This window comes from Pan paniscus, chromosome 6 (assembly GCF_029289425.2).
Source record: "Pan paniscus chromosome 6, NHGRI_mPanPan1-v2.0_pri, whole genome shotgun sequence".
Lineage (NCBI taxonomy): Eukaryota > Metazoa > Chordata > Mammalia > Primates > Hominidae > Pan > Pan paniscus.
Genome location: NC_073255.2, coordinates 180,141,290 through 180,166,897, shown reverse-complemented (window position 1 = coordinate 180,166,897; position 25,608 = coordinate 180,141,290). Strand labels below are relative to the sequence as shown.

Genomic DNA, 25,608 nt, shown 5'->3' with positions numbered 1-25,608 from the left:
TAAAATAGTCAAACTCATAGAAGCAGAAAGTAGAGGGTAGTTGCCAGGGTCTGGGCTGGAGTAGGGGGTGGGAGAATGGGGAAATTTGGTCAAAGGATACAAGGTTCACTTATACAAGATGAGAAAGTACTGGAGATCTAATGTGCATGGTAACTATAGGTAGTAATACCACATACTTGAAATTTGCTAAGAGGGTAGATCTTGAATGTTCTCACCTCCCTGCACTCCCAAAGCAACTATGTGAGGTGATGGATATGTTAACTGGCTTGATTGTGATGATCATTTCACAATGTACACATATATCAACACATCAAGTTGTACATTGTTGGAGGCCGCACAAATGTTTCTTATGATTAGGTACAATTGAAGCCTGTCAGTAACAATATGAACCTGTGATCAGTTCAGCAGCTGACCAATCATTACCTCCTTCTTGTTCTTGTTACCCAGTAAATATGAAGGGCTGAGAAGCTCGGCAGGGGAGCTGCCTTTGCTCACTAGAAGCAGGGAGCTCTCTTCTTCTTCATGTTGCCTTTCCTTAAAACAGTTTCTTTTCTCTTAAGTTTTCATGTCTACATTCGTCCCTTTGTTCGGTCATAATGATGGTTTCAAGTGGTAACAGTAGTAACTGCTGTAATGACGGTCTCAAGTAGTAGTGTAATTAAATATGTATAATTTCTATTTGTCAATTATACACCAATGTAGCTAAAAAAAAAACAAAAAACACCTGCTGTAACAACAATCCTACAAACCTCAAGGCCTATAATCTCTCCAAAAAATTACAAATGTGTGATGAATTGAGAGACTAAACATTCTGTGATGATACCCACCTTTTCTGCAGGCAGAAAATAAGGATAGACATCTATGGGATTGGTATGAGCAGAAAGGATTACTTTCTTAACAAAGAAAATAGAATCTGTGGGTTCCTCCCTCCTTCTGAGCCTCTATCCTGGCTGCTGCGTGGGAGACAGGCAGAGATAGCAGGTGAGATCGCCAAGGCTCAGGTCGCTCGGCCTGGTGGCAACACTGTCTTCGGGAAGATCATCTGCAAGGAAATCCCAGCCAAAATCATTTTTGAGGATGACCAGTGCCTTGCTTTCCATGACACTTCCCCTCAAGCACCAACACATTTTCTGTTGATATCGAAAAAACATATATCCCAGATTTCTGCAGCAGAAGATGATGACGAAAGTCTTCTTGGACACTTAATGATTGTTGGCAAGAAATGTGCTGCTGATTTGGGCCTGAATAAGGGTTATCAAATGTTGGTGAATAAAGGTTCAGATGGTGGACAGCCTGTCTATCAAGTTCATCTCCATGTTCTTGGAGGTTGGCAGATGCACTGGCCTCCTGGTTAAGCACATTTTGGTGATAATTTTCCCTTCTCTGGGCAATAATTAAGTTAGGCAAGTTCCAGTATGTTAAGTAGCACACTTATTTTTGCCTGTGTATGGAGAGATTCAAGAAATAATTTTAAAACCGCATACATAATAAAAGACATTGTTGCATGAAAAAAAAAATAAGAGTGCCAAGGTAACACTGCATTCCTTGGAGGGCTTCAGAAACAAGATTCTCCCGTTTGAGGAGTATAGCTTTCCTGAAAGTGATCAGTTGCTGTAGGAACTTGATAAATATAAGCAACAAATATGAGATGCAATTATGACTTTCTTACTATTTCTGAGAAAGACAGGTCCCTAAAACAGAGCAGCCTAGTCATGGACTCTGAGATTTGAAGGCAGAGACCAGTGCAGTGAGGGAAGTGCTCACATCCAGCCAAGCTGAGTGGAAGCGTGTGGTCTAGAAGGAAAGCACCAACTGCGATGCTTAAAACCAGATTCTGAAATTAGGAGGGTCAAAGACATGTACAGACTGCCAGTGCTGGTGGGCAAGGGTTTGAGAGTAAATATCCTGTGTTTGAAATTAGGAATAGTTTAAATCCCATGGGTTTAAATCCCTGCAAGAGAACAAGAAAAGAAAATGTAAACCATGCCCACTCCTCACTCCATCATCCCGCTGGGCTTAGTAGCTTAGGTTCTTATTTGGAGGCACAAAGATGGGCTTCTGGGGATTCCTGTGAAGCTCCTGAATGTGGAAGCAAATTCATAAGCATGCATAAATGATATATATTCTTTTGGGTTTTATTTATTTTATTTATTTATTTTTTGAGATGGTTTCTCACTGTCACCCAGGCTGGAGTGCAATGGCGCGATCTCTGCTCACTGCAACCTCCGTCTCCCGGGTTTGAGCGATTCTGTCACCTCAGCCTCCCGAGTAGCTGGGATTACAGGCACTTACAGTCATGCCCAGCTAATTTTTGTATTTTTGTAGAGACGGGTTTCTCACCATGTTGGCCAGGCTGGTCTTGAACTCCTGACCTCAGGTAATCTGCCCGCTTTGGCCTCCCAAAGTGTTGGGATTACAGGCGTGAGCCACTGCACCCGGCCTCTTTTGGGGTTTAAATAGATCATCCTAGGGTCCATTATACAAAAAGTTTAAAAGCCCATAGGCTTATAGAATTGCTATTTGAAGGAAAATCGTAAAAAGTTGCCATGCAAGATACATGGAGGAGAAGTTTTGTGTTGGGTATAGGTGAAAGAATTTTCTTTCTGGGTTACACCCTTGTTTTCAGACTCTCACGTCTTCCAGTCTGGCCTCCCCAACATAGTGGGCAGTGAAACCCTTATGTTCTTTAAAGGTGTTTTCAGTCATCACTTTCCCTCTGCATATCCAGGCAGCCATGGAACCCGTGGCCACCTACTTTCTGAAATTTCAGCTAAGCTATAACTTCCTCTGAAGACACTTTGTAGTGTATGCCACTGGCGGTCATGTCTCCTCTCCTCTTTATTGTGGCTTGCCTCCTTATTCTTTTTTATTTTTTTTTTGAGACGGAGTCTCGCTCTGTCGCCCAGGCTGGAGTGCAGTGGCGCGATCTCGGCTCACTGCAAGCTCCGCCTCCCGGGTTCACTCCATTCTCCTGCCTCAGCCTCCGGAGTAGCTGGGACTACAGGCGCCCGCCACCACGCCCAGCTGATTTTTTGTATGTTTTAGTAGAGACGGGGTTTCACCGTGTTAGTCAGGATGGTCTAGATCTCCTGACCTCATGATCCGCCCGCCTCGGACTCCCAAAGTTCTGGGATTACAGGCGTGAGCCACCACGCCCAGCCAGCCTCCTTATACTTTAAGCATCCTTAGTCCTTTCCCATCCCCTGCACGTCAGGCTTTCCCTGTAGTATTCGACAGGTCTCTTTCTCCCCCTTCTGGCTTTTCAAACATGATACATTTTTTCCCCAAACTCCTACCTAATTAGGACTTAAGATGGAATAAGGTTTGGGTCTCAGTTTCATTCCCACAGCCCAATGGGAGGAATCTTACAGCCCAAAAAAAGGAGGAAAAAAATCCTTCATGCCAGAATAAGTCACAGAAGCAAGGCTGTTAGCATACGCTCAAACTGACAGCTTTGGTTTCACATCCTGACCTCAGTTTCCTCAGAAAGGCAGTAACTAGAGGGTTAAGAAGATAAAATAACACATGCAAAAAAAAACATGCTATAGGCTGGGCGCGGTGGCTCACACCTGTAATCTCAGCACTTTGGGAGGCCGAGGTGGGTGGATAACGAGGTCAAGAGATTGAGACCGTCCTGGCCAACATGGTGAAACCCCGTCTTTGCTTAAAATACAAAAATTAGCTGGGCGTGGCGGCGTGCGCCTGTAATCCCAGCTACTCGGGAGGCTGAGGTAGGAGAATCACTCGAACCCGGGAGACGGAGATTGCAGTGAGCCGAGATCACACCACTGCACTCCAGCCTCACGACAGAGTGAGACTCCATCTCAAAACAAAACAAAAATGTGCTATAGTGTTTGATTCATAGTAAGAACTGTTCACTCATATTAAACTGAAGCTCATTCTGTGAGTTAACATTTATCAAGCATTTTTTATGCATTAACACCATGTGATTTACATGCATCATCACATTTAATCCTCATAGGGACATTGGAAGGTAGACACAATTTTCCTCATTTTTAAATAAGGGAAATTGGGGCTGTGTTAGCTACCTTGATCAAGGTCTCCAATATCTTCAAAGGCAGAGCCAGCATTCAAAATCAGATCTACTGAATTCTAGAGTCCATATCGTTAAAGCTACATTTGTGGCCAGTCGCGGTGGCTCACTCACGCCTATAATCCCAGCACTTTGGGAGGCTGAGGTGGGTGAATCACCTGAGCTCAGGAGTTCAAGACCAGCCTGGGCAACATGGTGAAACCCCATCTCTACTAAAAATACAAAAATTAGCTGGGCGTGGTGGCATGTGCCTGTAATCACAGCTACTCGGGAGGCTGAGACAGGAGAATCGCTTGAACCTGGGAGGCAGAGGTTGCAGTGAGCTGAGATCACGCCATTGTACTCCAGCGTGGGCAACAACAGCAAAATTGTTTCAAAAACAAAAGGGAAAATGACTCCTTCACAGAAGCATGGGGAAGATGAAATGGAAAGCTCCTCTCAATGCCTACAACATACCAAGGACTCAAACAGTTGTAGCTATTATTAATGTCTTCCTCCTTCTCAGATTAGACGTCTTTCCTCCTTTTTTTTTTTTTTTTTTTTTTTTTAAAGATGGGGGTCTCACTATGTTGCCTAGGCTGGTTTTCAACTCCTGGGCTCAAGCAATCCTCTCTCCTTAGCCTCTTGAGTAGCTGGGACTATAGGTATGTGTTACTGTGCCTGGCCCCATTCTTTATTTTTTAGAGACGGGGTTTTGCCATGTTGCCCAGGCTGGTCCCAAACTCTTGAGCCCAGGTGATCCACCTGCTTCAGCTTCCCAAAGTGCTGGGATTACAGGCATGAGCCACTACGCCCGGCCAGTCTGGCACCATTCTTAATATCACAGCTTTGGTTGGGTGTGGTGGCTCATGTCTGTGATCCCAGTACTCTGGGAGGCCGAGGTAGGAGGATCACTTGAACCCAGATGTTTGAGACCAGTGTGAACAACATAGTGAGACCTCATCTCTATTTTATAGAATAAAATTTTAAAAATTAAAAAAAAATCAGCTTTGGTCTGATATTACAGTTTTTCCTTCTTCCTGTTTTCCTTTTCCCCATTAGAGGAAACAGGATGGAGGAGGGCAGCAGAGGGCAGCCCCCAGCTCTGGGAGGGGGATAATTTTAGAAGAGAATCCTCTGGCAGAGGTAAGCAGAAGAGAGCAGAGCTGTGAAATTCAACCTCATACCCTTATTCAAGGGCAAGGGGGTTGGGGGGCGGGGAGGACATGGAATCCAGTTCAGAGATACTGCTCTGTAATTCTCAAACATATCACACCACTGAAAATGCGTCCTATCCTGAAAATGGGTATTTATCTTACTTCCACTATTTCCATAATTTCTTCGCCTGTCCTAGATTTTGTATCCTTCCCTTGAGGCTATCCCATGGTTGTTTTTCTTGCAGTACAACCAACCAGTTTCAGTCCATTTTTCATGCCCTTTTGTCTCCAGTGTTCTGTACCAAATTCTGCTCTATCTGCCGAGGTGCTTCAGCTCACCTCAATCCCCTTCTGCTCTTCCTAGACTGCCATCCCCTTCTCTGTATGGCTCAACAATATTTCCAGCTCCCACAGCTGTTTCCTACCAAACAAAAAAGTTTTGTTTCTGGTTTGTTATAGGTGGCTCATACCTATAATCCTAGCACTTTGGGAGGCCGAAGCGGGCTGATCACTTGAGGCCAGGAGTTAGAGACCAGCCTGGCCAACATGGTGAAACCCCGTATTTAAAAAAAAAAGGTTTGTTTCCTACCAAAACTTCTGTACAAAGTTCCTACAGAACATTCCATCTCTTGCCAAATTCCATGGCCCATCTGCACCTGCACTTACCTCTCAGGCATATCCTTTAGATACAATGCACCCCCAAAATATCCCAACTTACACAAATTCATTGCTTTGATCTCTTCTATGCTGCACTAGAATTCTCTTACAATCTATGCCCACTCTAGAAGACCTTAAATGCAACCAGGTAAGAAATGGAATTTTACTATCTTCACTCTCCCATCCTTCTATTCCAGCCCAATCTGTTATGGCAGCCTACATCTCATAGTCTAAATAATCAAGAACCAGCACTGTTTGCTAATGACTTCCATTTCATCTGTGAGAAATCCCAGGACTACGCAAACTGAGATGGGCCCACACCTGCATATATTTACAGGATCACAGCAGCAAAACAAGAAGGGGTTTTCAGGTCTGGGTATGCCTTGTTAGGTGGTAAGGAATGCTGCAGTGTAAGGGGCTAAGGAAACGAAATCTGTGGGCTTCAGAGGACTGAGTATCTACAGAAACAGATATTGAGTACACATCAGTAATAAATATGAGCATTTATTTGGCACCCGATGGCAATACAAAATCCTGGCAGTGGGAGTGGAAAGGTTCTCTCTCTCAAATACTTCCATACTATGTCGACCCAAAGGCAGGACTTGGCAGCAAGGCTTCAAACCACCCAGCTCATAGAACAAATATTTATTGAGCACCTTGACTACTACAGGCCTAGCATTTTGCTAGGGACCATGGGAGATGTGAAGGAAGTTATCTCACACATGATATGTCTTCAAGGAGCTAAAAATGCCAGTGGATAAAAGCAAAACACATGGAAAAACAAAGTACAAATAATAATCCGTGTATATTGTCAAAAGGAACATTTTATCAAAAGGTAGGATTGTAGCTAAGGTTGGCTTGCCTTCTTCCCTCTTTTATTCAACAAACATTTACTGAAGGCCCACTATGTGCCAAGCACTTGGTACATGATGGTGAATAAAACAAACAAGGTTTCTGCCCTCATTTACAGCCTGGTAGGGGAGACAGAAATGAACAAGTAAAAGTAGCATACATATAAACTGCAATAAATGCAATGAGGGGAAAAGACAAGATGTGGTGACAGACACAGAAGTAGACTGCTCAGGGACTGAAGGGCCCGGGAATTGTCAAGACTTGAGGAATAAGGACACCACCTGAGTCAAGAGTGGTGGGGGTGGAGAGCTGAGAAGGCCCAGGAAAAGGGCAGGAAAGAGCACAAAATTAGAAGCTGAGAGGAGACCACTCCGGCTGGAGCTTAGCAAGAAATCACCATTTAATGAGGTTCAAGGGGAAGGCAAGAACCAGTTCTCATAAACCAAGGTGAAGAGTTTACATTTTAAATGAGGGGTAATAGAAAGCAGAAGGGTTCTAAGCAGGCGGGTGATCAGATTTATATTTAAACAACCAAAACCTGGCCAGGTGTGGTGGCTCATGCCTGTAGGCCCAGCTATTTGAGAGGCTGAGGCGGGAAGATGGCTTGAGGCCAGGAGTTCGAGACCAGTCTGAGAAACATAGTGAGAACTCACCTTAAAAAACAAAAAACACCTAACAACCAAAAAAAAAATTAAAAACCAAAACTACTCTGTTATGTGGAGAACAGACTGGAGGAAGAAAGAATGGAAGTTTTTTTTTTTTTTTTTCTTAAAAAAAAGGTCTTGCCCGGGCGCAGTGGCTCACGCCTGTAATCCCAACACTTTGGGAGGCTGAGGTGGGTGGATCATGAGGTCAGGAGATCAAGACCATCCCGGCTAACATGGTGAAACCCTGTCTCTACTAAAAATACAAAAAAATTAGCTGGGCACAGTGGCGGGCGCCTGTAGTCCCAGCTACTTGGAAGGCTGAGGCAGGAGAATGGCATGAACCTGGGAGGCAGAGGTTGCAGTGAGCCGCGATAGCGCCACTGCACTCCAGCCTGGGCAACAGGGCGAGACTCCGTCTCAAAAAAAAAAAAAAAAAAAAAAAAAAAAGTCTTAAAGAACAGGGAAGTTGGGAAGTTTCAGATAAGCAGGGATAAAGGTTTCTAGGTTGAAAAAAATAACACGTATGGCACTGAAATAAAAGCCACATAATATCAAAGGAGAGTTTAATACTGAAGGAGAAAGCAGGAACAAAGAACTACATTACAGCTTTGAGCATTTACATGATCCAGTAAAGCAGGATTCTAGACAGATTTGGTGGCAGCAGCCAACAGGATGAAATGAAGGTAAAGAGGAGAGAGATATGAAGCAGGGAGATAAGCTAGGAAGCTTTTCTAGAAATCTAGATATGAAGTGCAGGTTGATTGAATGAAAGTGGGAATAGTAAGGGAGAGAGATGGACGTTTCTCAGGAAGGAAAAAGACAGAGAGGTGGTTACAGAGTCTAGGGAAACACACCATTCTTCCTGGCCTTCTCTGATGCTCCCCACGAGGCTCATTTCAGTAACAAAGCTCAGAGAAACAACCAACGAAAGATCTTTGAGACTTCCATGGGCAAAGATCAATAAGGTACAAATGCAAGGCAACGTTGGCTGACAGGCTGCGGTGCCTTGAGCCCAAACGAGCCAAGAGTGTCCTTCCACTGGGTGCCCTGCAGTACTGAAGGGAACGCACAGGCCGCTTCTGGACACTGCAGCAAGGTGCGTCTCTAGTCATGTTTGCCTCTTCAGAGCCAAAAGATAATGTCTACGTTAAATTTGGACACCTTCCAAACTCTCACTCTAGGACAAGAAGGGCGGAGGATATGAATGAAATAAAAGATAGGAGATGGTCTCTCAGACATCTTAACTAATGTAATAAAAGCAATCACTAAAGTGCCATCTACAAAAGCTGGAACTGAACACAAATATGGGGAACTTACATGCCCTCTCCCCATAACCACACTGTGTTTACAACTTCACTTGTGAGGCTCTTCAACTGTAGCTGAAACATTCCTGGCAATAGGTCCAACCAAAGCTGGCTCTACAGGCAAAGGGCTTCACAGAAAAGGAGCTGGCCTGGAGTCCCACACTCAAAGGCAAAGATCATGGGCACAGGAAACAAGTCTGGGAGATTCCCACATCCCTGAGGGGGCAGAACAGAAACCGTGCATCCTGAAGATCAAAGGCTCTATATCACACCTCCTGTGGTCCAGTGGCTTCCACTTGGCGTGGATGATGGGGAGGTGACATCATGTGGGAGGGTGTCCTGGGAACAGGTAGAGGTGGCGGCACAGAGTGCTGCAGTATTCAGACATCTCCTTGCACCGGTGGAACTCTGTGCCAGGAGCATAACCTTCCCGATCCTTGATAAGTGCGTTCACCTGGAGGGGCAGAACCAATAGGCCCAAGTCTGAGAATCTCGGGCTTCAGAAGAGCAGCACAACGGGAACAAGAGAGGGACTATGAAAGAGCATTCAAGAGAGGAGGAAAGTAGAGCACTGTGGAGACACACAGGGTTCACGGAGCCCGCCGGCTCACCTTAACCAGCATGTCGGCCACGTGCATATCACAAGCCCGCTCAGAAAACACTTGAGCAAGAGCCTCGATGTACCAGGAACCTCGTTTGGTGTTCCGCATGGCGGCAGTCCCTGCAACCAAAAGGGCATTAATCACAGTGTGAATGCCATCACACAACTGCACTTCCCAAACTAGACTCGGCCATGACACCTGCACCCTCCCTAGTCAGAGAACCCAGCATGAAGAATCTAAGTCTAGGAGGGTACACTCTTTTGGATTATTGGCATACTTTGGAGATACCGTAGGTCTGTTTCCAGACCAGCTTAAGAAAGTGAATATGGCAATAAAGCAAGTCATACAAATTTTCAGGTCTCCCAGTGTATACGGAAGTTATGGTTACTATCCTACAGTCTATTAAGTGTGCAACAACATTATGTCTAAAACATGCATATGCTGGAATTAAAACATACTTTATTGCTGAAAAATGCTAACAGAGGCATGCCAATAGAAAAATGATGCTGACAGATGCTCAAAGGATTGCCACAAACCTTCAATTTGTCAAAAGCAGCTGAGCATCCCAAATCCAAAAAATCTGAAATGCTTCAAAATCTGAAACTTTCCAAGTGCCAATATGATGCTCAAAGAAGGTGCTCACGGGAGTGTCTTAAATTTAGAATATTTGGATAGGGACACTCAACTAGTAAGTATAACGCAAATATTCCAAAATCCAAAAAAATCCAAAATCTGAAACACTTCTGGTCCCAACACTTCAGATAAGGGATACTCAACCTGTACCTGCAAAGCACAATAAAGCAAAGTGCAACAAAATGAGGTATGACTCAACTCTTTTGGAACTCAAAGTACCTTTGAGGCAGGCATAGCCGCATATCATGTCTGAGCGCGTGGGCAGTCTCATCTTCGGCAACTTTTCTTTACCGGCATCACTCTCCTCGCACCCAGGGGATCCTGCGTGGTTCTTTCCATCTTGTTGGTCAACCCCACGATCAGTCTCATCTGTAACAAAGGCAGACACAATGGACAATGATGTTACTTCTTCCTATCTCTCTTGGGCCTGTCACAGGCAAGCCCACGTTCCCTACAACCTTGAAGGGGAAGAGCCATTTCCAGCTGTTGCCTCCAACCTATGGCTGATAAACTAAAAAAAAAAAAAAAAAAAAATTATTACTCTCTCAGCATGCATCTGTTACTCAGGGGATGCCTCATACACACCGGGCACCACGCTCAAGCACATGCACATCTATGCGGCTGGAGCAGTTCCCATTCTGTATAAGACAGGGAAAATGCCAAATCAAATACTCCTTGTAAATGGAACTGAAAATCATCTAAGTCCACAACTCACTTGTTCAATTAACAATATGCCTGGGAGTCACAGTGCTTTTTATTGCAATACATAATAAAATATTGATATATTTAATTACATAAACAAGAAAAAACAAGGTAATTAACAAATACGGTTACCATATGTATGCTATATAAAAATTACAACCTCGAACTATGTATCAAAAAAATAATAAAACTAAGTATGATCAGTTGTTTCCAAGGTGGTTTTGATATCTTCGAAGCACTATGTTTATTAACTTCATAAGATAAATTACAGCAAGCATCCAAGATTTAAGAAAAAAAAATTTTAATTTATTTTTTAAAATAACTTTTTAAATCTTTTTTTTTTCTTTTTTTAATAGAGATGGGGTCTTGCTACGTTGACCAGGCTTGTCTTGAACTCCTGGCCTCAAGTGATCCTTCTGCCTCGGCCTCCCAAAGTGTTGGGATTATAGGCATGAGTCACTGCACCTGGCCTTATGAAAATTTTAAGAGGAAAAACTTAAAATGAAGAGAATTTGACTATTTTCTCCCAGAAAATTTAAAAAGATCATCCTTATTCAATTTTAGCAGTAATTTCTCAACATACCCTGAGCAGATCCTTGCTCTTGATACAAGCCTTATGTATCCCAAGACAGACTCTTATTTTTGATGATGTTGTTTTATTTTGGGTGTGGGCAGGGGTGCTGTCAGTAGGAAAGACAGATGGGGAGGACTCTCAGGTCAACACATCAAAAGTAAGAGTATGCTCTTTTACAGTACTTCCTGATCCATGCAATGTCGAGGGAGCCTAGGAAAGAAGGGAAGCTTCAAGAATTGGGGGGAAAAGGACCAAAGCACAGATTTAATAAAAATGTGTCAAGCAACTGCCATGTGTTGGGCACTGTCTTACTTTAAGGCCTAGGGATAGAGTGAAGAGAAAATTCCTGCCGTCATGGAGCTTACATTCCAGTTTAGAAGCTGACTGGGGCAGGGGGGTGGAGCTTTTTCTAGACATTAATTATATTAACCAAATACAGCAGGAAGACAGGTGAACTCAAATTTTCAATGGAACAATTGGCTACTGGTCATTCCTTGAAGGATTTAATTTCAGAAAAGTTAGAGAGACAGAGCAAAAGATCCAGATTACTCCAGAAAAGAGCAATTACTCCTTATCCAGATCCAACAGTGTATTAAATACCTGGATATAGGAGGAGAAAATCACAATTTAATGTCGTTTTGTTAGTAAAGACGCCTAAAGGAAACAGGCCAAGCTAAAGAGAAAGGAGAATTCCTCTCTCACCTTTACATCACAGATCCATCAATCAATAAATGCCACTGGTTCTTTTGTCACAATATCCTCATATTTGTTTTTTACATAATACCTACAGTTTTTCAGCCAGATTAATTTTCATCCATTCATTCAACATTTATAAGTGCTACCATGCATCAGGCAGTGCCCTGGGCCTGGGGATAGAGCAGGGAATGAAAAGTAAAGTTGCTGACCCATAACCTCTTTCGTTAGTGCAGCCCCCTCCACGGCAACCTTGCTGGAAAAACAATTCATCACATTATTTCTTACTTAAGCTCCCAGCTGTTCCTTACTTTTACCTGCTGATGTCCAAAATCTCAGTTATGACTAAAGGTTTGTAAGGAGGTGAACCCACTTCACTGGGACCAGCCACATCTCACATACTCACACAGATGCTGTTTTAAGATCAGATCCGAGCATTTGTTTGGGAGGAGGGGAGACACAACATGCCCTCTGAATCTCAGTGTGCTTATCATATTGTATTGTTTCTTTCCTACGACAGACTCTAGATACTACTCTATAACTATGTAAATCAAATTACTCCGGGTACAAATTAAGCCTTATCTTATCCACAAAATCTCTTTAAACTACCCTCACTTAAAATGATCTACTCTTACTGCATACTCCTTCCTAAGTACAGTTTGTACCTTGCTAATTTCACCTTTGCTTACATGAGGCCTGTGAACTAGTCTTAAGCTACTTCATATATATTTACTTTATTTTCCTGAGTAACTGGTCTGCTCCTTAGAGAGGCCACCTTTCCTTCTGCTTTTGCGGTAGTAACTGCCGTAGTCTGAGTCATGTTGCAGGGCCTTAGCAGACTATATTCTGCGGTAATACTAGATCAGGATGACAATAATATTAGCTATTTACATTTGGCCACACGAGAGATTAAAAAAGTAATTATTTGAATGTTTGGACAAAGTGACCTTTAAAGCAAACTATAAGCCCTTTATGGCACTGATCGTGTTTTAAGAGTTACAGCTGGCATATTTTGTGGATGTGCTGTGAGCCAGGTACTGAGCTATGTAAGCCCTTAAATGCATAATCTAATTTAACCATCACAAGCACCTTATGAAGTAGGTACAAGGACTATTTTCATTTTATATTGAGGAAACTGAGATGGAGGGATGCCATTTAACTTCTTTAACTTCACGTTACTAGTAAATGGTGAAGTCAGAATTTGACTCCAAAGTTAGGGCTCTTAATTACTATTATTTTCCTCCAGGATGAGAAGCACGCCTATGTGTCTTTTAATCCTTGTCCTGCAGTCCTGGCTCTTAAAGGAGTAAAACAGACTGCATGAGAGAAAGAGGGGCAGCAGCAGCTCACAGAAAAGGAAGAGTCAGAGGCCAACACGGATTCTGTTCTGCTATCCTGCATGACCCACGAATGGTAAGAAGAAAGGAGGCAAGGATGGAAGTGTAGGTAAACAGGGAAGTACATGGTACAAGTGAAAAGGACAAAGAGTGAAAGAAAGGAGATAAAATAAGAAGGACAGGAAAAAGACAGATCAAAAATCCGTAACTGGAATGAGTAACCAAAAAAAGGGCACCAGAGTTAATGAAGCACAGAAAAGAGTAAGAGTTCTCAGAAAGGAAGGCAAAGACACTGATAAGAGACCTGAGAACAGGATATGGTGGTGCACGGAGAGCTGACCAGCCTGAGAGCCATGGGCTGCCCAAGTCCCAGCACACCCCATGCATTGGGAGACACTTACAGAGCAAGAGAGGCGGTGGCAGCAGTGAACAGAAGGAGGTGCCCAAGGGATCCAATAGCACCTGAGAGGAGCAAACAGGAAAGTGAGAGCTGGTGGGAGGCCGCCCAGGAGCCACCACCCAGGTGCTGGTCTGCTAGGGCACTCACCTCCACGGCAGGCCTGGATGAAGAACATTTTTGGTTTGTTCTGTAGGCTTGGGCAGTTGGCGTTGTCAAAGAGCTGAAAAACCTCTTGTAGCTGCCAGAAAGAAAGAAGGAAGAAGGGAGGTTAGGCATTCAGCGGGGCCTCCTAAGTCCTACACATGCAACAGTAGCCATCACTTGACAGACAGCAGGTAGGATGTAAAGCAGCCTGGTTTCAACAGTTGGCTTCCACCAGGGTATCCGCACCTGGAGCAGTTTCCCATCCACACCATAGATGGCGCCCTCCACACCATGCGAGAGGAGTGCCACGATGCAGGAGTCCGTGACTCGGTGTGCAGGTAACTGTGCAAAATTCTGCAGTTTCTCTTGCATTTCCTAAAAGAAAGGAATGTTTAGTGTTGTGCACTAAGGTCAGCACCAACATAAGCATCAAAGTTTGGTTTCTTTTTGAAACCCTAAGCTATTAGAAGATAAAACGCTTTCTGTATATTCCTGTGGTCAATGATAAAAGAAGAGACCTTTTGAGAGACTAAAGAAAGCTATGGACTCACCAGAAAAATGCATATGAGTTCAGACACAATATTCTGAATACAGATTCAGACTCACTGATAGGCAAACAGCTCCTGGATTAAAGCAAGTTACTAAAGAAGCTAATCATGAGCTGGTCAACTCTGATTAATTCTGAGTTCATAACCAGATCCTTCATTAGAGCAACTGCCCTTGTATATAAATGGCACAAGGGTGACTCAAAGTGTAGCTATGAATAAGTAACATGCACATTCAGCTACACGAAAATAAACTGTTCTGTGACAGCATCATGATAGTAGAGAATAGCAATACTTGTATGTTGTCTTCTAAGATTCTAAGTGTCCAAGAGATAATGACAATGACTGTATAAAATGCTTTGTTTCAGAAAGAGCATGCTATGAAGGAGGATTCTGTACAGGGCAGTAATTACATACACAGGCCCTGGGTTCAGATTAATCTAGGTTTGAACCTTGGCTTCATGAGTTGGAACAGCTTACTCAGACCCTTGAGACCTCACTTTTCACTTTATAAAAAAAAATTATGAGGATATTTTCTCTAAGTTTGTGAAGATAAAAATGAGATATTATGACAAAGGACTTGGCCTGGGCAACCTAGCAAGACTCCATCTTTAAAAAAAAAAAATTAGCCAGGCATGGTGGTGCATGCTTATAGTCCCAGCTACTCTAAAGGCTACGGTGGAGGGATCACTTGAGCCTAGGAAGTTGAGGCTGCAGTGAGCTGTGACTGCACCACTGCACTGTAGCCTGGGTGACAGAGAGAGACCCTGTCTCAAAAAAAAAACAAAAACCGATCACTGTGTCTGGGACACATTGCAAAAAATGTGCCATTACAATGTGCATGTCGAATAAGGAGTTTTTTCTCAAAGAAATCTATTACTGGTCAATGTTGTAGTCCAACTTAAGAACTCTTTTCCTGTTTATCTTTTTTTTTTTTTAAAGACAGGATCTTGCTATATTGCCCAGGCTTGAGTGCAGTGACTATTTACAGGTGTAAGATCACTACTGATCAGCACAGGAGTTTTCACCTGCTCCATTTCTGACCTGGGCTGGTACACCCCTCCTTAGGCAACCTGGTGGTCCGCCACTCCCAGGAGGTTACCATATTGATGATGAACTTAGTTTGGACACCTGATCAGCATAGCACACTACAGCCTAGAACTCCTGGGCTCAAGGAATCTTCTTGCCTCAGCCTCTAGAGTAGCTGGGACCATAGGCATGTGCCACCATGCCTGGAGAATATTGTTTATCTTGCACTAAGTTGCGATACATGAAGAGCACTACCTTAAGCATTTGGTCCATCCATCAGAAAGTTATACTGTGTACCTAAAGAGCATAATAATTGGGCACACATGTTTAAACCTATGCCTCCCTCTATAATTCACGATGTCTGGGTCTTCTGAGATGGGCAGAAAGAAAACAAGTTCATTTTATTATAAACTTGAATAAAATGTAATGAAAATAAGTAAGTTATCTGGGTGGAAGAGTTAAAACACACATATATTTAATCACACACACTGCCAAAATAAAAAGCACACTTCTATAACATATTGCAGTAGTTCTCAAAGTGTGGCCCCTAAAGCAGCAACAGCAGCATCACCCAGGAACTTGGAAGAAACATGAAATCTTGGGCTCCAGCAAAATGTGTTTTAACAAGCCCTCCAGGACACTGTGATATGTTAAAGTTTGAGAGCTACTAATTTATCTGTTCAGAATACTTCTGTTTGTAGATAATTGAGATGCAATTACATAAAATATCTGAAAGTCTGCAATATAACTAGAAATAAAGAGACTGGTGTTGTTGAAAAGTATCTGTATTTTCTAAGCAGAAGCCAACATAATAATAGAAATCTTAAAGTAATGACGGATAATCAAAAAATTCTTTCAAGAATATGTAATTTCAAGAGAATACGTAACTGTGAATGTTCCTCTGGAGCTGACGCTAATAGAATTTAACATTTAATAGTTAAAGAAGTTAATTTTGCTCAAAGAAGAAAACAAAGGCCAGGCGTGGTGGCTCACGCCTGTAATCACAGCACTTTGGGAGGCCGAGGCGGGTGGATCACCTGAGGTCAGGAGTTTGAGACCAGCCTGAACAATGTGATGAAACCCTGTCTCTACTAAAAATACAAAAATTAGCCGGGCGTGGTGGCATGCGCCTGTAATCCCAGCTACTCAGGAGGCTGAGACAGGAGAATTGCTTGAATCCGGGAGGCAGAGGTTGCAATGAGCCCAGATCGCGCCATTGCACTCTAGCCTGGGCAACAAAAGTGAAACTCCATATCAAAATAAAAAAAAAGAAAACAAAAATTATATACCGGGCACCGAATCATGAGCATTTTGAATTTAGTGAGATTAGGTCAGTAAACAGAAAACAATGTCCAAAAAAAGAATACACGCACTTTGTAACCAAACTTAGTTAAGACTAAACCATTCAATAAATGGGGATTAGACATTTGGAGGAATTCTTCCACAAGTAGCATAGCTTAAAATAGGATCTGCAGATTTGTTTTTGATAAAATTACAGTACTTCTATAAATAGCAGGGTTCTTAACTCCTAAGTGTATTTTTGGCTAGGGGTTGGGGGACGTGAAGAGAGTAACTTGTGAACCCTCTGAAATTATATGCTAAATTATATGGGCAGCTGCATTTTCCAGGGATAACCCATAGCTTGTCCCTACATTTTCAAAGCAGTTTGTGACCCAAATGCAAGCTAAAAAAACAATACCACATGGTAAAAGGAAATTTCCACTTTGAAGAGTACGTTTCCTAACATAGGGTAAATCATAATTCTAGAACTAGTAACCTCATGAAGTAGATGCAATGAAAACTTACTAACAAAGAGAAAAGTGAAAACATCTGGGCAGTGAGAATACCCATGTTCACTGCAGCACTATCAGGGGAAGAGGAGTCTCCAAGACTAATTATACTATTTCCTGTTTTTAAATGGAATTCCTCTCTTAAGTAAGAAAGATTTGATAGGGAAAGAAAAGAGGATCTTTTTTTTTTTTTGGTTCTGTTTCTTTGCTTGCCAAATAGCTATACGATAAACGAGTTGAGTCTCTAGGGAGATCCCACCAGGAAGAGAGCATTCTGTGCAAATGCCCAGTGCACCAAATGATGACACCCATTGCAACTACCTGGTTTATAACACACACATTTCTTGTCCACATACTGTTCTCCTTGCCTAGGGTAGCTTCACCACTCCTCATTGCTTCAGTAACTTCTATCCTTCAAGGCCAGCTTAAGTTCTGCCTCCTCCACTTATCCTTCTGATCATATCTACCTAGGCGCTTCTTCTTCTTAGCTATGACAGAAGATTTTTTCTCTAATCTTGTTTGGTTGTTAGGAATATAAAAGGACACACTTCCTTTTATGCTGATGTCAAAACTCCCTCATCTGATCTTTAAAATCTGTGGCAGCTCACATAGTCCCCCATCATAAGGTGCTTGAAGTTCAACTCTACTGCAATTCCAGTTACAGAGCAATTCAACCAAAGAATTAGAATCCAATAGGTCACTGAATATGCATCAGGCTTACCATAAATGGAAATGCTATTTATGAAGTGAGCTCATAAACTCACCAAATCTGACAGTCTCTGAGAAAACAGCAGTATATAGCTGACTTAGTGACTCAGTATTTTATCTTTAACTATTAGACATGTAAGATCCTTTATCAGCTGCATACAACTTGAAAAACCATGACATAATAGATTTCTAGTAAAAGACATGGCTAGACCAAAACCTCTAAGAAAACACACACAGTGCACATTTTGTTAAGTGACCTTCTGTAGGAATTATGGCTGGTACCCTGCCCTTTGCCCCTTTATGCCCAGCAGACTTCTCAGGAAAGTGTATAAACTACCTGAATACTTGATGACTGAAGCAGCTGTTGCTGCCGTGGCTTTGAAGCAAGGGTGGATTTAACTACATTGCATATGCTACAATGGGGAAGCTGGCAAAAATAGCATGTAAAGGACAACACCCAGGTACCTGTGGATGAAACTGGCCTTGCCAAAAATATAGTAAATACATAATTACTCTCACAGGAGGGCAGCTAAGAAAGAGAAATGAAGACTACAGACAATGCTGAATGGAAAACAAAGATCCTCTATCCCAACAGACCAAAGTGAATCTCCTAGAAATTTTAATTTCACCACTGACAACCTCAAAGTAAGTTTAAGAAAGTTCTACTATTCTGGAATCAAAATAAAGAGTGAATATGAATCTACAAATAGGCCATTACTGATTGCAAAATAGAAACCCTAAAGGTCACAAAGTCAGTTGTGCAGTACAGTAACTGAGGTTAATGACGAACAGCCCATAATGAAAATGTTTACAATTTCTAGAAATCTGGTCCACAAACAATCTACCCTATGACTTGTGATTACACAAATGTTAAGAATACTTTCCCAGCCAGGTGCTGTAGCTCATGCCTATAATCCCAGCACTTTGGGAGGCCGAGGGGGACGGATCACCTGAGGTCAGGAGTTTGAGACCAGCCTGGCCAACATGGCAAAACCCCGTCTCTACTAAAAATACAACAATTAGCCAGGTATGGTTGCATGCGCCTGCAGTTCCAGCTACTCAGGAAGCTGAGGCAGGAGAATCGCTTGAACCTGGTAGGCAGAGGTTGCAGTGAGCCGAGATCGTGCCATTGCACTCCAGCCTGGGTGACAGAGCTAAACTGTGTCTTTAAAAAAAAAAAAAAAAAAGTGAGACCCCAACTGCGGACTATTATTACTTTATGAAACCACAACCTGAGATGTCAACACTAAAATGGCTGGCTGGCCCTAATTCTTTCTTACTAGAATGCAAGGTGAGAGGCAGAACAGAGTGAGTAAAAATGTAAGTAGAGTAAACCAACTTTTAAGACATATCCCAGCAGGCACAGGAGCAAAAGATGTCTCTGGTCCCAAAGTGTTGTTCAGTCCTCTAATTTACATGTCAATTTTTCCCACCTCAGGTACCTGTGCAGTCTGGTCACATAGAACATGGACGTCATAGCCCAAAAGCTTGAAGAGGGTGACTAGAGTACTGTGGTCCACATCCCCTCCAGAGCGAAATTCCAGTTCTTTCTCTCCAGTGAAGTGCACATTGCTCAACACCAGTGCTAGGCCACGAGGCCGAGACTGCAACCTATATGCCTGTGGAGGAGAGGCCAGTTAGACCATGAGCGTCTTGATAACAGATGATTCCTCGGCTAGATTAGACATTTCAAGAAAACAAAGACATCGTATTTTTCTTCTTAACCCCCAGCAGGTAAAAATAGACAAATGCTCACAGAAGGCATTTAACCAGTAACAACTTTCTGACTAATAAGGCAGAAAGGAAATGTACATGCAAACTAAGTTCAGGTTCCCAGGAAGGGTGTCTAATTTCCCAACTCCCTTCCTCTTGTCATTATGCAAAAACTCACCAGCTGGAAGTGTGTTTGATAAAATTCAGGAGTGCAAGGCTTCACCTGAAGGCAGACAGGACCATCTTTATTGTCTAGGGAGTGTTCCACAGTATCTGTGGTATAGACAGAAAACCAAAAAACTAGTATATAACTTAACCATCAATCTTAATATGTCATTGTAACTTCAGACATCTCTTGCAACTGGGTTGTGATAAATATTGGTCTCACTCACTACCCAAACCTGTAAGCTTCATGAGGGCAGAGACTCTTAGTTTTAGCTCACTAAAGGATTCTCTGCACATAGCCTGCATGTAGCAGATGCTCAACTGGCTGAATGACCGAATGGGCTAGCTGATAAAAGCCTCGTTCCAATCACTAGGATGCTCCATCAGCAGGCTGGTGGCCCCAAATGTGGTCTTTTCTCATTCAGCTTTTTAGAGGCCAATTGAGCATGAACTTTCTGCCCATACATGCTACTCAAAGGGCCAATTATCATAAAAACTGTTATCTGGGGTGGAAGGGAAATGGACCAACTATTAATAACACCCTGCCTGGGCCGGGCGCGGTGACTCATGCCTGTAATCCCGACACTTTGGGAGGCCGAGGCAGGCAGATCACGAGGTCAGGAGATGGTGAAACCCCATCTCTTACTAAAAACACAAAAAATTAGCTGGGCATGGTGGCACGCACCTGTAATCCCAGCTACTCAGGAGGCTGAGGCAGGAGAATCACTTGAACCCAGGAGGCAGAGTTTGCAGTGATCCGAGATTGCGCCATTGCACTACAGCCTGGGCGACAGAGCAAGACTCCGTCACAAGAAGAAAAAAAAAAAAAAAACAACACAAACTCCTGCATAAACTGTCCTACTAGCCCTTAACAAATTCACTGACAACTGTTCCCAATATAAACTATGTCTCAGCTGGGCATGGTGGCTTACGCCTATAATCCCAGCACTTTGGGAGGCCAAGGCGGAAGGATCACTTGAGGCCAGAAGTTTGACACCAGCCTGGGTAACAAAGTGAGACTCCTTCTCTACAAAAAATTTAAAAATGAGCTAGGTGTGGTGGCATGCACCTGTAATCCCAGGTACTTGGGAGGCTGAGGCAGGAGGAGCCCTTCAACCCAGGAGTTCAAGGCTGCAGTGAGCTATGATGGTGTCACTGCATTCCAGCCTGGGTGACAGAACAAGACCCTATTTCTGAAAAACAAAAAACAAAAAAAAAGGCTCATGTTAGGACAAAGCCAGATACCAGACGAGAAAGGGGAAGTCAATCTGGGACACCCCCCTCCTTTTTATTTTATTTTATTTTATTTTTTGAGACTGAGTCTCACTCTGTTGGCAAGGCTGGAGTGCGGTGGCACCGTGTTGGCTCACTGCAACCTCCGTCTCCTGGGTTCTAGCAATTCTCCTGCCCCAGCTTCCCGAGTAACTGGGATTACAGGCACCCACCACCACGCCCAGCTAGTTTTTATATTTTTAGTAGAGACGGGGTTTCACCATGTTGGCCAGGCTGGTCTCGAACTCCTGACCTCAGGTGATCCACCCGCCTTGGCCCCCCAAAGTGCTGGGATTATAGGCGTAAGCCGCGGCACCCGGCCTGGGACCCCTTTTAGTCCATCAATTCTCACCTGTCGACAGGCGGAGCTTCTTGTAAAGGGGACAGGACTCACACACTGGAAAAGGGAGACTCAAGTCGTAGTCACAGCTCAACTGTAAGAAATCAAAACTCATGATGACAGACCTTAGGGAAGTGGTCCGGTCCAAATACAACAAAATCTAGTCTCCCTCACTCTGACTTACAAATTCCTTTCCAGTCAAACTAACCCTTCCCAACACCCCATATTACTAAAGCTTCATACCGGTGGGAGTACATGCTGAAGCCCAGAAAGGGTGGTGAGCAACATATCCTCCAGGTGGCCTTGCTTGGTCTCCCTCAGTGCTTCACAGAAGGCATCAAAAGCTTGGGGACCCCTCTTAGGCAGCAAGTTGAGGAGTTCCACATTCTGGCTGAAACTGCCCACTTTGGCCTAAGACACAAGAATAAAACATGAAATCATATTTACTTCTCTAGCTATAATTCTATTTCTCCACATGAGCTTCCTAGTAGAGTCCTCATCCATCTCAAGAATTCTTTTTACAGGAAAAGTATGTTTGGGTGAAGTCCTTCCTGTTATTTTTGAGTTATATATCATTTCTCTCAAATGCTCTATGGTAGAAGGGCATTTCCATTTCTTTAGAAAGGTACAACATCCAGCTGGGTGTGGTGGCTCACACCTGTAATCCCAGCACTTTGGGAGGCCGAGGCAGGTGGATCATGAGGTCAGGAGATCGACACCCTCCTGGCTAACACAGTGAAACCCCGTCTCTACTAAAAATACAAAAAATTAGCCAGGCATGGTGGCACCTGCCTGTAGTCCCAGCTACTTGGGAGGCTGAGGCAGAAGAATCACTTGAACCTGGGAGGCAGAGGCTGCAGTGAGCCAAGATCGCGCCATTGCACTCCAGCCTGGGAGACAGAGACTCTGTCTCAAAAAAAAAAAAAAAAAAAAAAAAAAAAAGGAAGAAAGATACGACATCCTTTCCATATTTTGTCATGCTCTATTCCCACCCCATGATCAATTTATCTTCTCTCTTTTGCCTCCAGATACCTGGATGAGCTCCCTCATTTCCAAGGTGATGATGTCCTTCTCCAGAAGATGTTCTAACAATTCACTCAACAACAGCTGTTTGGCTAGCACCACTCGGTTCTTTTTTAGAGTTTCCTGATGATGAGGATGCATGCCACACACTCCCAATATCCTACAGATAAACGGTAGAAGGAAAGGCTGTCAAGTCACAATTTGACACAGAAGAGTGGAGTGGAAGAGGCATGAATAGGAAGAACAAAAAGAATAAGACTTATAATAACCAAGATTATGCATATTTCTTGAATCTGGTTAAATCAAAGATGTACTAAGCAGGAACACATTGATCATAAGAAAATAATGTCTAATTCCTTATGGTTTATGTTCAGCTGAGATCATCTGAGATGAATGGTCTGACTAGAAGAGGGAAATATCTGTCTTAAGCAAAATAATACCCCCAAGTACACATATTTATGAGAAGGAATACTTCTCTGATAGACCAATTTTAGTAAAGAGAATTATTTCAGAAAACATCTCACATTATCTAAGCTGGTGAAAGTGATGTAGGTTTATAATGATCTTGGATGAGGGTTAAAACACTATGGCAAAAACTCAAGCCAATGGCTTTAACAGAAAATAAATGAGGCAGACACTAACTCTCTTTCACTAGTGATATAAACATATAATTACATGTTTTTTAAAACTTTTAAGTTCCAGTGACAAAATGGCTCTAGAAATGATCAGAATCCTGTTAAGATGTGGATAAGCAGAAAGTATGACAGAAAGTCACAGTGGATAGGTATTTATCTATCTACTTTAAAAGAGTCTCACTGTGCCACCCAGGCTGGAGTGCAGTGGCTATTCACAGGTATGATCCCATTACAGAGCAGCACAGGAGTTTTGACTTGCTCCGTTTTTGACCTGGGCTGGTTCACCCTTCCTTAGGCAACCTGGTGGACCCTGACTCCCAGGACATCACCACACTGATGCTGAACTTAATGTGGACACGTGACTGGCATAGCACACTATAGCCCAGAACTCCTGGACTCAAGCGATCCACCTGCCTCAGCCTCCCAAGTAGTTGGGACTACAGGCATGTGCTGTCACCTCCAGCTAATTTTGCTACAGGCTTGCAAAGAGATCAGCTTCTGCTTATAAACTAAAATAATCCTATTGCCAATATATGTCATCTACATGCCTAGTTTACATAAATCCAGAGTTCTCTAGCCTGCCCTGTCACATTTTCCACATATGTAACAACAGGAAGGGTGGCACCTGATAGCAGTGAAGATATAATAACTTCCATTTATAACTTAAAAACCTACTCTAAAATGCATTCTGATTTCTAAGGTGTTAAAACATGAGGGGAGGCCGAGCACGGTGGCTCATGCCTGTAATCCCTGCACTTTGGGAGGCTAAGGTGGGCAGATCACCTGAGGTCAGGAGTTCAAGACCAGCCTGGCCAACATGGTGAAACCCTGTCTCTACTAAAAATACAAAAAATTAGCCGAGTGTGGTGCTGCATGCCTGTAGTCCTAGCTACTCGGGAGGCTGAGGCAGGAGAATTGCTTGAACCTTGGAGATGGAGGTTGCAGTGAGCTGAGATCATTCCACTGCACTCCAGCCTGGGTGACAGAGCAAAGACTCCGTCTAAAAAAAAGGGGGAGGGAAAAAATGTGTATCTTAGAGTCAGTGAAATACCACACATCTATGGAATGGATGCACTTGGCTTGCAGATGTTATTGGGTGAGAGATTTATAGTTAGAAGAGGGAAGAGCTGGGTCCTGGAAGAACTGGGAGAACTAAGATAGCAGGTGGGATCCTAAAACAGATGAAGTGGGTTGGAAGCAGCCAATGAATCTGAGGTTTCATTTTTCCTTCTTTTTATTGTAATATTTCCGTTACCCAAGGCTTTCAGGAAAAACCGGCTACAAGAAAAAGAGCTATACAGATAAAAAAACCTATTTAAGAATGAATCACTTTCGAATACGTCAAAGCAGTAATAACGATCACATATAACACTGCAGCTGGGATACTAACCAGTGGTGCAGCAGATTTCTTCCATTAGTTTACCAGTAGTATTCGCTCCTTAAATCGTTCTCTTACTCTGGTTTCCATGACAGCATTCTTTGGGAGTCTTCTCTCTGCCTACCCAGTTCCTGTTTTCTTTAGAGGGCCTTTGGCCTGCCCTTAATATTGATATTCCATTAGGGACGCCCCTTCAAAGAGCCTTTCCCTAGACAATCTCACCCATACTTGCAACTTACTGACTTATAGTTCTTAACTCTCTCGAGTTCCAGACTTGAATTTTCAATCAACTGTTTAGTTTTAATCTGAAGCATCACCCCCCCTCTGCACACACGCTCCTTCCTCTACTCTGTAATATGAGTCTTAAACGTGAACATTATAAAAGTTTCCAATCATTTAGAATTTCAGGACACAACTGGAAGGGGAGGAGGGGCGAAGGGCACCACGGAGTTCCTACGTCTTAATTCTGTGTCCCTCTGCAGGTTCCCTTTGCGAAGACCTTAATCTTCAGTCTCGAGCAGGACGCATTACAATGTTCTCCTGGGTGATGACTGCCATGAAATGGAATGACCGGGGCAGAGGCATGGACACTTGGAGTCACAGGAACCCCCTTGTTCTGCCAAAAGTACTCAATTTCCAAACCCTGTATTGACTTCTTTGAAAATCTGGTCATTCTATGCAAAGCCATGCAGATCATGATACAATCGATACAAATCAAATGCACATCAGGCAGAGCACCGAGGTCTGCAGAAGGTCTCGTCGATTTTTAAGGAGACAGAGTATGGTCTTTTTACAGTTTCCCTCATAAGGGAGCCAGAGGAAAGGATGAAGAATCTTCAAGAGAAGCCAAGAGCGGGCAGGACTGCAAAGACCTCCCCTTTAGAACCCTCGTGGGTTGAACAAAGGGAGACTGGGGCAGTCTTTTCCCACGAGAGACAAGGCCAAGAGGTCCGCCCGCGGGCCCTTGCGCGGAGTCAGGCTCGGAGCGGCTCGGGCGGGCCTCCCACCCTTGGCAGGAAGCGCGGACACGGCTGCTTTCCGGGGCTCCAAGGGGAGGGGGCTGCAGGGCCGCACGCCTGGGGGCCACGCTCCCCTTCCCTGGGCTCCCCTAGGGAGCCCTAAGACCATTCCCTACTTACCTGCGTCCCCTGTCAGCGGCCATCAGCTCCTTGTGCTGGAAGGTGGACCAAGACCCCGCGCTCGGCGCCGCCATTTCCCGCTTTTCCCGGGCTCTGCGCTGCGCACCGCCCACAGCCCAAACAAACCGTGGGCCGT

General features: G+C 43.5%; 3 protein-coding genes across 6 annotated transcripts in view; 1 reads left to right on the top strand and 2 right to left on the bottom strand.

Annotated features, from left to right (window-relative positions):
* The window catches only part of CLCN1 (chloride voltage-gated channel 1), a 40,867-nt gene extending 40,337 nt beyond the window's left edge, over positions 1-530 (bottom strand). Inside the window, exon 1 of the mRNA XM_055115472.1 lies at positions 424-530. The gene's annotated coding sequence lies outside the window, so the exon portion shown is untranslated. The remainder of the gene's footprint in view (positions 1-423) is intronic.
* Positions 320-25,604, bottom strand: CASP2 (caspase 2). 4 transcript variants are annotated; one of them, XR_004672681.2, is made up of 13 exons: positions 25,473-25,604; positions 22,330-22,480; positions 21,541-21,708; positions 21,310-21,391; positions 19,699-19,793; positions 19,250-19,426; positions 13,982-14,110; positions 13,739-13,829; positions 10,105-10,254; positions 9,262-9,371; positions 8,923-9,104; positions 828-1,042; positions 320-702 (listed from the first exon to the last, which is right to left on the bottom strand). XR_004672681.2 is itself a non-coding variant. In XM_003820542.3 (11 exons), exons 1-11 carry the CDS (start codon positions 25,544-25,546, stop codon positions 8,973-8,975), a joined length of 1,359 nt encoding a protein of 452 aa, XP_003820590.1. In that variant the 5' UTR covers positions 25,547-25,604; the 3' UTR covers positions 6,332-8,972. The 4 variants fall into 4 exon arrangements, 2 of the variants coding, with proteins under 2 accessions (XP_003820590.1, XP_034821035.1); XM_003820542.3 differs by lacking the exons at positions 320-702; positions 828-1,042 and having other exon boundaries at positions 6,332-9,104; XM_034965144.4 differs by lacking the exons at positions 320-702; positions 828-1,042; positions 8,923-9,104; positions 9,262-9,371 and adding an exon at positions 13,593-13,653.
* On the top strand, positions 873-1,520 carry LOC100977259 (adenosine 5'-monophosphoramidase HINT1-like). Its single transcript, XM_034965154.3, has one exon. It carries the CDS (start codon positions 873-875, stop codon positions 1,353-1,355), a length of 483 nt encoding a protein of 160 aa, XP_034821045.1. The 3' UTR covers positions 1,356-1,520.
* Positions 25,605-25,608: the final 4 nt, after the last annotated feature.

Excerpts from the sequence above, each read along its gene's own strand:
- LOC100977259 (XM_034965154.3), top strand. The coding sequence starts at position 873 with ATGAGCAGAAAGGATTACTTTCTTAACAAAGAAAATAGAATCTGTGGG.
- CASP2 (XM_003820542.3), bottom strand. The coding sequence starts at position 25,546 with ATGGCGGCGCCGAGCGCGGGGTCTTGGTCCACCTTCCAGCACAAGGAG. Across the intron at positions 22,481-25,472 it reads GCCGCTGACAGGGGACGCAG|GATATTGGGAGTGTGTGGCA; the intron begins GTAAGTAGGGAA and ends GTTTATCTGTAG. Across the intron at positions 19,794-21,309 it reads GAAGCTCCGCCTGTCGACAG|ATACTGTGGAACACTCCCTA; the intron begins GTGAGAATTGAT and ends TCTATACCACAG.